Source organism: Bos taurus, chromosome X, assembly GCF_002263795.3.
Source record: "Bos taurus isolate L1 Dominette 01449 registration number 42190680 breed Hereford chromosome X, ARS-UCD2.0, whole genome shotgun sequence".
In the NCBI taxonomy this organism is placed as follows: Eukaryota; Metazoa; Chordata; class Mammalia; order Artiodactyla; family Bovidae; genus Bos; species Bos taurus.
This window is the reverse complement of record NC_037357.1, coordinates 123131223-123144607: the sequence shown is the minus strand read 5'-3', so window position 1 is coordinate 123144607 and position 13385 is coordinate 123131223. Positions and strand designations below refer to the sequence as shown.

General features: G+C 46.2%; 1 protein-coding gene across 9 annotated transcripts in view; it reads right to left on the bottom strand.

Moving 5' to 3' along the window:
• MAP7D2 (MAP7 domain containing 2) overlaps positions 1–13385 on the bottom strand; it is a 101408-nt gene that overhangs the window by 37801 nt on the left and 50222 nt on the right. For 6 of the 9 annotated variants that reach the window (XM_059883877.1, XM_024988501.2, XM_059883879.1 and 3 more), the window contains 4 exons: positions 10923–11000; positions 9335–9498; positions 2512–2626; positions 1542–1640 (listed from right to left, as the gene is read on the bottom strand). In XM_059883877.1, the coding sequence (XP_059739860.1) occupies positions 1542–1640; positions 2512–2626; positions 9335–9498; positions 10923–11000 (456 nt within the window). The remainder of the gene's footprint in view (positions 1–1541; positions 1641–2511; positions 2627–9334; positions 9499–10922; positions 11001–13385) is intronic. The other 3 variants (XM_059883878.1, XM_024988502.2, XM_010821488.4) reach the window with 1 other exon arrangement.

The window sequence follows — 13385 nt, the reverse complement described above, 5'->3', positions numbered from 1 at the left end:
GAGAGGTGCTAACAGTACCAGCCAAGCTGTGTCGGAGCTTTAGGCAAAAGGAAAGATGTGTGGCCCCGGCTCTCAAGGAAGCAAACTCATCAATAATATTTTCAAAATCTGCTCTTCTATTCATCTTGTTTATAAATGAAAGAAGTGCCATGCGTGACAATTTCTCCTGACCAACTGATGATCCTAAATAATTTTTAAATAACTTAGACTGCAGTAAAATGATGTTGTTTGGGTATAAATAAAATATTTAAACTTAAAATGTTATGAGTTTTAATATACTTTTCAGTGTTTCAGTAATTTTTTCAAGTATTTCAATGTTCTGAAAAAAATAACCATTAGAAATCACATAAAATCATGTCTCTAGGGATACATATTTCCCCTTCTGCCTCAGGCTCCCATATGGCTCAGCATGGTACTAGTCTTTAGAAATTCAATAGTTTGTTCATCATGGATTGTTCTGCAGTGATTTTGATTAAAATATTCTTTTATCTTGATTACTGAGATTTTGGGTGTTCCCTTAAAATGAGGGCTCTAGTCACATAACACACCTCACCCTGGCCCGGGGCTCTGGGTATGATTTCCAAGGAGTAACTGCCAATTCTACCTGCCCCTCTCTGTGGGTGGAAGGCCAGTGCCCACATGACAATGAATGTGGTCCAGGCAGCAAAGACTCTGCTATTCAGCAGCACCAATAAAAATTATTCTTTGTCAAAGAAATGCTGGAAATCAAGGATATTTATTCCTACTGCTATAATTTGACCTTCTGGGTAGGTGGTAAACATTGGGTCCTTTACATCTTGTTTTTTCTTTGCCACCCAAAGATGGGTTGAATTTCTGAAGTCATCATTAAATGGGAGCAAGGTTTTGCTAGTTCTGTTCTTGATCTAGACCCTAAGAATTTCCCAGGCCTGTATACAAAACAGAGAGCCTATTAGAGACAGGAAATCAAGAACCAAGCCAATTTATCTCCTTGTCTGGATTCACAGTGTTAGTACTGATAAACTCAAATGCCTCTATAGGAATCCATAACATTCATACCTGCTGCTGCTGCTGCTAAGTCACTTCAGTCGTGTCCGACTCTGTGTAACCCCATAGACGGCAGCCCACCAAGCTCCGCTGTCCCTGGGATTCTCTAGGCAAGAACACTGGAGTGGGTTGCCATTTCCTTCTCCAATACATACCTAACACTGTATAATCATAGGTTTTGGTGACCAGAAATGACTGAAATACATTACTACTTAATGCCTAAAACCAGTGATACATGACAGTGTTAAAGATCTAAGTGCACAGAAGTCAAACACTGACAACATTTTCAAGGCAGAAGTTAGTGAGCTAAAGATGAAATGTCTCCAGGGTGCTAGGATGTAAGGCATGCATGTTCCACGATGACAAATAAAGAAATATGGGCACGTCATTTGTATCTCTAGAAAAAAAGTTCTAAGAAATCAATTGCAAAAGTGTTCCAGACAGACACAGTGATGGAGGAGGGTGACCAGGACAGTCATCACAAAACGCCATGGCACAGTGATGCTCAAATATACCGTTGGTTGACTCAGCAGCGGCGGCAGTGGTCCCTGGGTCCAGAGGGAGGGTGCTGGCTGCTAAACCTAGAGGAGGGGGTGGGGTATTTCCTGATTCACCTACACAGCAAAAAAAAAATCAGACCAAAAAGAGGTAAAAGAAAAAAGTTCCAATTTCTGGTTGACTCTAGCTTGTATTAGGAAATTAGAAAAAGTAACTGGGATGGGTTGTTAACTTCTCCAGATTAAAACAGAAAAGTATATTCATTGACAAAAGGTTGTGTATGCTGTCGCTTCAGTCGTAAGAACAATATAATAAAATCATGAAACTGTACCACACATGTAAACCCATTTGCTCTAGGAAAGAGTTGGTATACAACTCCTGCATAACATAATGGCAGACACAGAAAAGAAGACACTAAAAAGATAGCAAAGCCACCCAGGGACTAGTAACAATCCATACATTAAATTAAACATCTGAAAATTTAAAGATGAGTATGAACTGGATAATGAAATAAATAAGTCACCTTGAAACAAAACTGAAAGAGCAACAGAAATAAATGATGTGGAGTGAAGAACCCCAGCCCCCTTTAGGGGTTACTGCTGCTCAGCCTTTCCCAGTCAAGCTGTAGCCATGACTTAGTCCACAGCCACTGACCTTCCCTGAAATCAGGTTACGTCTGGGCTTGCTAGGCGGATCCAATTAACCAGACTCTACATTCATTTTCTTTGCTTTTTCTTTTGCTTTACCTCAAAGCCCAGTTACCATATCAACTGCTGTTTGCAAGCAAGAAGAATGAACAGATCTCCTTCACAAGAAATGCATACACAGAAAGCTTGGCAGCTTTAAACATCACATCTGAAAAAGGTACCTGCAGACCGGTATAAAGCACCCTTAGATCCTGTAGGTGCTGGTCTGCCCATGGTCTCCCCTTCCTGCCCCGAGATCTCCCCACTGGGCCCTGCGATGCAAGGACAGTCTTTCACTCACCATCACGTCCTCCAGGCCCGGCAGCCAGTGATGCTCCTCCCGACGAGCACTTCTTCTTCAGCTCCAGCTGCTGTGAGCGCTCCAGAGACCTGCGCATCATCGCCTCCAGCCGCTCCTGTCCAGTTCATGCAAGAGAGAGCAGCATTAAGCACCCAGCCCCACCGCACTGCTGTGCCTCTGCGTGGGCGTGAGTCACCAGACAGGGCTCTCTGCTCTGCATCCAAAACCCAGCCACGCGTGCTCGCCCCACCACACCAGCACTTTCTTAGTGGGCGGAGAGTAAACGCTGCGGCTACTGCGGGCTCCCAGCGTCAACACCTCTCCCTTCCCTGGAGAGAGGCGGCTGCTGCAGCAGCCAGGCTTTGATTTGGTTAAGAATAGTGCCAGGCCAGAGTTAACTCCTTGACACCAATCCCATCCAGCAGAACTGGAATTGTGCTCTAGAACCAACTGTATCCTCTCGAGTTGAAAAGCATACAGCACTATGATTTGAGCAAACTGAAATTAAGATATAATTTGAATTTTAGTAGCCGTAAGCATAACTTTTTGGGGTGATACACCATGACTTTGAAGTCTATTTTACAAGGTCCCATTTTCATCTTAGAACTTCTTAAAGGGGAATTAACTGTGTTCTCCATTGTAACACTTTTCTGCTCGTGATACATAGTATTCAGGGGATAATACTGCAGATTTCAAACTTTAAAAAGACACAAGAGTAGGGAAACTTGTGACTACAAAATTAAGCATTTATGTATTCTCACATGTAGATGGGGGGAAGGGGGGAAGAACTAAACAGTTTTTAGCCAGAAGATAAAAACAACAACCAGGTTTCTCTCCTAACAGAGCATTTATTAAAAGCATGCCCCTGTACTAACCCAACTGTTCTTTTCATAAAGTTGGGCCTGATTGCTGGCAAATCTCTCCTCGGCACTAGAGTGAAGCTGTCCTAATTATGTGCTCCCCACAACCTCAATGACACTGCAAATCCCAAATCCACTCCCTGCCTCCACTGGAGAAAGTCCGCAGGGTAAGCGGTTACGTGGACACCTTTTCACCCTCATAAAACTAACCCTGAGGTGCTGGGCTAATCTAGTAGAACTTCAAACCCAAAAGATATTATTTTCTCATGGCTTAAATAAAGAAGCGAGCAAAATTAATTTAGAGCAGCACCAAAGGAGTGACTATGACTTAAGAAGTGGGGAAAGGCTCCTTAGGAGGCACGTGGATCTGCCTTTCTGTCCATACCAGAGGAATGAGATGAGCATTCTCCACATCGCAGACTCTGCTGCATAATTCTTCCTCCAAAGAGCACTGCACTAAAAGATGGCCTCTTCAGGGACCTATGAGCAGAAAGGGTATTTCTTCCCTCCAGTAAATCTCAGATTTGTATTTGCTATTAACAGTGCACTAGTTTCTGGCTGAGACTCTACAATCATGAGTGTGCATTTCCTGGCAGAATCCTGTCCTCACGACCCTGGCCCATTAAATTCTCATAGTCAGTCCCAGCAGTTTGTACAAGAAAAGATAGGCGCTTGGAGGAACTAGAACTTCTTAACTATTTGAGGACTGAAGTCTGGTCACTCAAGATTGGAGCTCAATGGTATTTCATTATGTAGATTTAACATCAAGTATTTAACTTTTCTAAATGAAATCAGTCCTGAATATTCATTGGAAGGACTGATGCTGAAACTCCAATACTTTGGCCACCTGATGGGAAGAACTGACTCATTAGAAAAGACCCTGATGCTTGGAAAGACTGAAGGCAGGAGAAGGGGACCAGAGAGGATGAGATGGTTGGATGGCATTACCAACTCAATAGACATGAGTTTGAGTAAGCTCTGGGAGTTGGTGATGGACAGGGAAGCCTGGCGTGCTGCAGTCCATGGGGTCGCAAAGAGTGGGACACAACTGAGTGACTGAACTGAACTGATTTAACTAATGACCTAATCTAAGTGTTGAAATCTTTCACCTCAGAGTGAATTTAGTGTTGAGTGGGTTATGGGAGACTGCCTACATGCCAGAAGGACCTCACAAGATAGTTGCTCATCTATTTGGACACTAATGAGAACTAAGAACACCAAGACTGATCAGCCAGCCACATCACTGAACAGCTATCTAGGGGCATAACCATAAGGGAATGCCATACGCAGTCAGACCTACTCCTGAGTCAATAAGTTACCTTTAGAAAAAATATCTGTCATCCATCCCCAATCCACTGAGCTGCTCCAAACTCTACCGTGAGAGATTAATTCCTTTGAACCATAAGCAGGCTTATGAAAATGACATTATCCCTGAGAGAAGACACAATCACTTTGTGTCTTCCACTTTGGGGGAGATGATGAAAAATAGGCGATAACCAAGGTCTCTGGTGGCTCAGTGGTAAATTCGACTGCCAGTGTGGGAGATGTGCGTTTGATCCCTGATCTGGGAAGATCCCCTGGAGAAGGAAATGGCAACCCACTCCAGTATCCTTGCTTGGGAAATCCCATGGACAGAGGAGCCTGGCAGGCTCCAGTCCATGGGGTCACACAGTCAGATGTGACTTAGCAACTGAACAACAACAAACCAAGCTCTATGGTGAGTGGGCTTATAAAACCCAAAGTTGTCAGAATGGGATGATGCTTTTTCCAAACATGTCAAACCAAAACTTCACTCTTATTAGAGGTTAGTCCTATTTGGTCCCGTATTACATAGTATGTGTGTGGATCTTTCTGTTCGAACCTTCCTGTGATAAGACTGTAAAGAATCCTAGATTTAGAGTCAGAAGATATGAATTCAAATCCCACTTCTGCCTGCTATCTTTTAGCCCCATGATTCTGAGTAAATCATTTGATGCCATCCTTGGGCATTAGTTCCCTTGTCTATAAAATGGGGATGATATTACCTATATTACAGGTCATTCAAATTTATAAGATAATAGCAAGCATAATAAGTCCAATGCTAACTGGATCCAAATTTGATGAGGAGGATTATTAACATGGCAATTTTGAGCAGTGGTTCTCAAACGTAAGTGAGCTTGCATCAGAATCCCCTGGAGGGCTTGTTAAAACACAGTTGCTGTGCCCCACAGCCAGAGTTTGAGTCAGCAGGTCCAAGGTGAACATCCTGAGAATACATTTCTGACAAATTTCCAGGAGATGTTGATACTGTTGGTCTTGGGATGGTACTGAGAACCACTGGTTAGAAGAAAGCTTGAGCACAAGGGAGCATGTTGAGAAACTTCAATCACATCAGAAGAACAGTATTAATAAATATCAGAGCTGCATACTGCAAATCCTGCCAAGTTCTAGCTCTCCTGAGTATCATCTGATCATCAACAGAGGATGGTGAAAGGGCAACGTAGACTCTTGTCCCTAGAATGTTCTCTCCCGGGTGGGGCTTAGCAGAAGGAAGGAATGAGGGCAACTTACCCTTGACCCCTTGAGGTCTGGCCCTAGATATGCCTGGATGAACTTAACAGGAGAACCACGACCAGGGTGATGCTCTGAGTTGGCCAAGCAGTATAAAAAGCCTGTGGCAGGGCTCGGCCTGGCCACTGTTACCCAGACAGCTGTCTCAGGCAGGAGTAGAGGGCTGACATGCCTTCCCCGTTGCCCTTACTCCACGCATTCTGGAAGTGATAGAGTGGGGACAAGCCCCCAAATGGTCCTAAGCAGGGCTCCGTGGAGGGCATTTTTCTCTGGAAACAGACATGCACATCTGGCTGGAAAGCTATGTAATCACCATGGCCCTATGCCAGCCAATGCCCTCTAAGAGCAGCCAGCTCTCATCTTAAGAAGTTTTCATTTAGTTGAGTTCAGAAAGGTCTTGTTTTTACAATCACCCTGGTGGGTTTTGTTAGGTATCAAGCAAGAAGAAGATGAGAAGTTGTGATGTGTTAAAGTAACTTACAGAGATGAAGGTACTCTTTGAAAGAGGCCTTTCCTGGTTATCTGTTTAGCAGGAGGAACAAGGAGTTGGTTCCGAGTCATGAAACTATACTTCCCTGAGTGGAGAAAGGTGAGTATACTGTGCTGTCACCCTTAACCCAGGGAGGTTAAGGTTCTGGTTCCAGAAGCTTGATGCTTGGGAGCTATGTGGCATGTAAGGGTTTCAAGAACCCACCTTGAGGAGAAGGCAGGCTGCAGCAAGAGAATGAGCTCAAGGTCAGGCTGCCAAGTGGACACTAGACTCCCCCTTCCCTAGGACAGGCCTGCCTACCTTCTAGCCTTTGACACCTCTGGGAGCTTCTGTGGTGTCAGAGAGGAGGTATCCACGCCAAGTCTGGGGCTCACCTGCACAGATGTGAGGTGTTACCAAGAGTGATAGCAAGACCAACAACCCTAGGAACCTGGAGCCAGGGCAGGGCTGGTGGGGAGGTGAGGAGTCAACAGGCCTTTTCTGAGCTTCTAACATCAGACTGGAGAGGCAGGAGTTGGTGGGGAACACACTTTCTAGCAAACTAGAGGAGCAAAATGGAGTGAACCATCTTCCTATAGAGACTTCTCCCTGGTTGACAGAGATGGGCCCTGACAGAAAGGACTGAGATAATCCTGGCATTGTGGAGTGTCTCCATAGCCACGTGCCAAGCAGAGAGCAGCCCTCGCAAAAGATCTCCAGCGAACCATGGAGGTAAATGCAAAGGCTTTCCTTCGGAAAGGCTCCCGCAGCAGAGAGCTATCCATCCCCTCCAAAGATCCCTCACGAGAATGCCAGTCGGACCTCAGCCCCAGCAGAGCAGTGATGACCAGGCTGTATTTGCAGAGTCCGTGATCTCCACTGAGGTCTCCTGGGGCTCTAAGGACAGGAGCAGGTGGGGCAGGGAGCCTACTGCTTCCTCAGGTTGCTCTGCACCCATGGGAGGCCCAGCTCTCAGTCTTGCGCTGCTGCGTCCGAGGAGAAGGGGATGCAAGCTTGGCATGTGTTTGCCAGCCACAGGCAGGCAGGCTGCCCCAGTGCCTACCATCATCACATAAGGGGTGAATGGGAGCAGACAAAGCAAATAGGAAATTAGCCCAAGCACAAGCACTACCAAGTCAGCTGCATCAGGACTAACCAGCTGGCATGACATTCCCTCATCTGCAAGAGACTGGAGTCCGATGTAAAATGATTGACTTAAAATGCCTCTGGCACTGTTGTTCAATTAAAATAAAAGAGTACAGAATGCCTCAGAGGCGGGCCTGTATGGTGCTGTCAGGTGTGGTGCAGGCTAAGGAAGTGTCTCCTGTGTCTCTGAGGCACCCTGTCCTGGAAATAGCAGTGACAAGCATTCCCTGAAATCAGCAGTCCTGCAGGGGTCAGGAGTGGAAGTGGAGGGAGCAGGGAGCTGTGAGCCAAGGATGGGAGTATAGGAAGAAAGGGGCGAGCGAGTCCAGCAACTCACGACAAATGCCCAGGCTGGGAAAGGAGAGGTCCGTCCTGGTCACTGAAACAGCCCAGCTCACTGTGGCTTTTCTCTTGGTCTCCACACCCTGTGCCACCATCTTTTCTGGGTAGCTCTCTCCTGACTGTGCTTCAGCCAAGGTCAGCTGAAGTCAGTGAAGGGAGCAGTTATTCTGCACTAGTGCTTTGCCGGCACTTTTACAAAAGTCACCTTCTTTAACTCCTGTGACCACCTCTCTGTTCTGGGCTGAGAAGAATGAGTTCTTAGAGGGGCTGTGGGACTTGGCCTTGGCTGCCGGCTGCTTAAGTGGGAGAGCTGGGGTTTGCACCAGGAGCTCACAAAGGCACATAGGGATCTGGCTGAGACAGCAACAGTGAACTGTGACTAAGACCTTTCCTCAGGCCTCCATCTGCTAAGAGGAACAAAGAAGTTGCCACTTAAGCCTGTCTGCTGTGGCCAAAGATGGTTCTAATTGTGTGTATGTGTGCATGATTGTGGGGGTTTTATAAGTTAAAAAAAAAAAAAAAAGACCAAAGGCTAAAGACAGTGATAATTCAGAGATTTAAAAGAAATACTGAATTTATACCAACATCTCTGTATCTTATGGGCTTCCCTGGTGGCTCAGATGGTAAAGAATCTGCCTGCAATGCAGGAGACCTGGGTTTGATCCCTGAGTCAGGAAGATCTCCTGGAGAAGGGAATGGCTACCCACTCCAGTATTTTTGCCTGGAGAATCCCATGGACAGAAGAGCCTGGTGGGCTACAGTCCACGGGGTCGCTAAGAGTCAGACACGACTGAGCAACTAACACTTCCACTTTTCACTCTATCTTACAGTGCTGGCAATTAACAAACCTCTATATTGTTCATACTAAATGATGAGTCACTATACCTTATGAATAAAAAATGATCATCACCTGATACAAGGCTGTGATTATACTCTTAAAATATACTTGTTAAGAAAATCTATACCCCAAATATGCTTTCTAAATATACTTTCAGAGTTTAGTAATAAAGGACTCTGTCAGGTAATTACATTCCATTTCTTTTTTAAAACATAACTAGAGAGAAAGGATGATTAAAGCAAGACCTGCATTAAAATATAGACTAGCATGTTTGTATTGGAAGGTAGGCTATTTGATTTTCCAGCAGTGACTACAAGATCACATTACCCTCTACACTCACAGCCCTTCCTCCAGCCTCGTGTCTGCCCCAGAAGCATGGATGCCTCAAGTAACCCCCAGATGGATGTCACTCAGTCCCCACCCATAATCCCCTCTGAGTCTTATCATCAGAGAAGACATCTGAAAGAGGTCTTGGAGTCCACCAAGTCCACCCCCTGCACTTCAGAAACAAAGAAATTAAGGCCCAGAGAGGCCAACCAGCTTATCTGAGGTCACACAGCAATAAACTGCTAAGTTGAATGGATCTGTCTCTTTGCTCCTGTTCCGGCCAGCCCTCACCTCCTCCTCCCGGAGCTTCTGCTTCCTCTTCTCCTCCACAGCCGCCCTCTTCTGCTCCTCTCGCTGCCGCTGCTCTTCCAGCTTCTTCCATCGCTCCTCAATTTGCTTTTCATACTGGAGCTTGGCTCTCTTCTGTTTCTCCAGAATTTGCTGCTCCCGGGCAGCTGGGGGAAGGAAGGCAGAAAAAATGTGTCATTACCGGAGCACCCCATGCCGTTTGGCTTAATACCAACAATGCAGAAGTGAGACTGAACCCCAAAAAGGAGCCCAGAGGGATTGTAGGCTGCAGTAACTGAGAGGAAGGGTTCTGGCACCTCTACCACTAGCTGGGTGACCCCAGGCCTATTAGCCACATCTTCTGTCTGCCTCAGTTTCCTCCTCTGTGAGGTGGGGATGCACAACATCACAGCGTTGTGGAGACCAAATGAGACAATGCAGGGAAAGTAGAGAGTCACTGCCCCTACACGTGGGAGCTCTGTCTGTCATCACCATCAAGTCAGACTTGTCCCAATGGCTATGCCACGTCAGGGATTGAGAAATGAGAGCTATCAGGGTATCTTCATTCAGGACACATTAGCTGTGTATACACCACACACCAGATGCTGAACTGAGTGAGAGTAAACAGAAGAGGATGAACAGGACTGCCTTCCTTCTTGAGACATGTACTAAGGGGCCTTAACTCCACCTGGCCAAGCAGGCAAGGGTTCCCTGTTGCTGCTGCTGCTGCTGCTAAGTCGCTTCAGTTGTGTCCGACTCTGTGCGACCCCATAGACAGCAGCCCAGCAGGCTCCCCCGTCCCTGGGATTCTCCAGGCAAGAACACTGGAGCGGGTTGCCATTTCCTTCTCCAATGCATGAAAGTGAAAAGTGAAAGTGAAGTCACTCAGTTGTGTCCAAATCTTAGCAACCCCATGGACGGCAGCCCACCAGGCTCCTCCGTCCATGGGATTTTCCAGGCAACAGTACTGGAGTGGGGTGCCATTGCCTTCTCCAAGGTTCCCTGGAGTATGCAATATCTGAAGTGACCAGGAGGAGGCAGTCAAGGAGAAGGATTCACAAGCTCCTCTTCCGGCTCAGTGCCCTAGGGAAGCCACTCTCTACCTACCTGAGGCACCCTGTGGGGAACAGCCCTGATGCTTCTGTCCACAGCCTGCAAGGTAGGACAGCCTTTCCCAATAGGACAGCCTTTCCCAATTGGTTCCCTGTCCTAACATAGAAATGGCCTTCTGTGTCGATTTCCTCTGTTCCTCCAAGGATGGCCCTTCAGCTGCCCTGGGCAGAGGTCACCTGAAGAGGGGGATGGTGTGCAGAGAATGTCTCTTGTTCTTCAGCACCCTAGCCACAGCCGTAGTGCAGTGCCAGTAACAGAGCTTCAACACATGCTCAGTGAGTAAATCAACCGCCCTGAGAATTATGTAATATCTGTGAACAGACCAGTGGTAGTGATGGTTTGCTCCCAGTTTTCCACATTGACCTAGCAACTGTCCCAGTTCTTTTCTCATTTAGTCACAAATTTCTAAGAGTCCTGAGAAAAGACACCATCACATCTCTACTCCCTTGGACTTAAACAGCCAAAGTGCACAACTTACCAAGACATTTTTCTCTTTCTTCTCGTCTTTCTTTAGCTAGTCGTTGTCTCTCATCGGATTTTAAAAATCCTTCCATGCCTACAAGAGAGAAAACACGATCAAAGACTTCACTCTTCCCATCTTCTGAGTGCCAGGGGGTGCTGGGGCCACACCCTGGGTCTGGACACATGCACACATCAGCATCAACATCACTTCACCTGCAGAGTGAAGTGATCCATCACTCCCTACCACAGGGGAGGATGGCCCAGACCTGAGAGTTGAGGAGCGGTAGCTGTGGCTGTCATGCTCACCCGCCAAACTGGGTTCAAGCGGCCCCAGGCCAGCCCTGGAGAACTAACCTTCCTCCTAGTTCTCTGGCTCCAGGCCTGGTCCCAGAGGAGTCAGAAAACTCAATAAGGGACAGGCCTGGCAACATGCAGAAAAGCCTACCAGGCTTCCCCTGGTCCGGCTCACAGGGGAAGGCAGATGCATAAAAGAAGACACAATTATTACACAAATTATTGTTATTATTAGGGCTTCCCTGGTGGCTCAGACAGTAAAGCATTTGCCTGCAATGCGGGAGACCCAGGTTCGATCCCTGGGTTGGGAAGATCCCTGGAGAAGGAAATGGCAACCCACTCCAATATTCTTGCCTGGAAAATTCCGTGGATTGAGGAGCCTGGTGGGCTAACAGTCCACAGGGCCGCAAAGAGTCAGACACGACTGAGTGACTTCGCTTTTTTACTTTTATTATTATTAGTGAACATTCAACTTTCTGGAAGAAGACAACTGCTGAGGGGCATGTATGAGTGAGCTGGAAAAAAGTAACGCTCAAGTTTGATTTTGGTTCTACTAAGTTTGCTCACATGTCAATCTTAGCATTTTAGAATCACAAAGAAGGAATATAATGCACTTCTGTTTACTTGTTATTTCATTTTGTTTTATTATCAGTACAAGAAATAAAATGGAACAAATGGCAATTCCCCCCTAAAATGTCCGGGAAACATCCCAGGAGCTCCGCATCTCCACTCATCTTGTACAGGACCCTAAAGGGCTTTCTGAAGCAAAGATGAAATGATCTTCCCAGTTGTTTTAGGATTAAAAGTAATTTACTGCGCTTGCTCTGATCATTACTGATCATTCATTAGTATTACTTACACAGTGGTCAAGGACCACATTCTGGAGAAACTGGCTTTAGTGCTGCTATAACCGGACTGATGTGCCCAGTGCCTGGGTCTCTTCTGTGGTAATATCACAGCTGACTTCACAGCATGCGCCTTTCAGAGGTGTGCCTTCTACTGCCCAGGAGAGGGGCCTGGAGGCTTGGAGTGCAGAGCAGCAGCAGGAATGCAGATAAGGATGGATGTGATAAGCTCTGGGTTGTCACAATTCCCCACAACCATCTAATTCTGCAGCCTGGATTATGCAGCAGGGATATTAAAGTTCAAGAGAGAAGTCTTGGAAAATCAACTCAAGTGCCACTTCCCATTAAAAAAAAAAAATTGAAGTATAGTTACCTTCCAGTGTTGTGTGTCACTTTCAGGTGTACAGCAAAGTGGTTCAGTTATACACGTACATACACACATATATATATTGCTTCATATTCTTTTCTACTATAGGTTATTACAAGATACTGAATATAGTTCCTTGTGCTATACAGTAGGTCCTTGCTGATTATCTATTTTATATATAGTAGTGCATGTATGTTAATCACAAACTCCTATTTTATCTCTATCCCCCTTTCCTCTTTTAGTAATGATAAGTTTGTTTTCTATGTCTGGAGTTTATTTCTGTTTTGTAAATAAGTTCATTTGGTTTTTGTCAACTCTTAATCATTACGATTAATGATTAATGGCATCACCGACTTGATAGACATGAGTTTGAGCAAGCTCCGGGAGTTGGTAAAGGACAGGGAAGCCTGGCGTGCTGCGGTCCATGGGGTTGTAAAGAGTCAGACACAACCGAGCAACTGAACTGAACTACGATGGTACCAATGACACGAACAGCATCAAGAATTTAAACGCCCAACTTCTCAGCTCATCAGTGCTGCTCTCCCAGTCTGACCCCTTTCCCTTACATCCCCTGAACTTGTATGAACTCCACCCACCTTCAAGAGCCCACAGTTTCCCAGATCCGTGAAGCTCTGTGCTCTCACATTGCTTGCAGAACCCTAATTTCATTCTGCTTAGCTGTAGGGCACTGTCTCCCTGCAGGGAGTGAGGGCCTACTGAGCCAAGGGCAGATCTGCATCTCTGGGTCAACCCGCTTGGGCCACATCCTACCCCCACAAGCCTCAAGGTGCACACACAACACTCAAAGACAGGAATGTGGTCAGTGGTAGGGTAGAGGGCAGAGAAAGCCAGATTTCTCCATGATGATCCTCTAAACATTCAAGCTCTAGTCTCTACCTTAAGCACTTGATTAATAAGGATTTGTTCTGTGTGAAAAGCTACAAAGAGAAGCCAACAACCCCTGGACAGATGC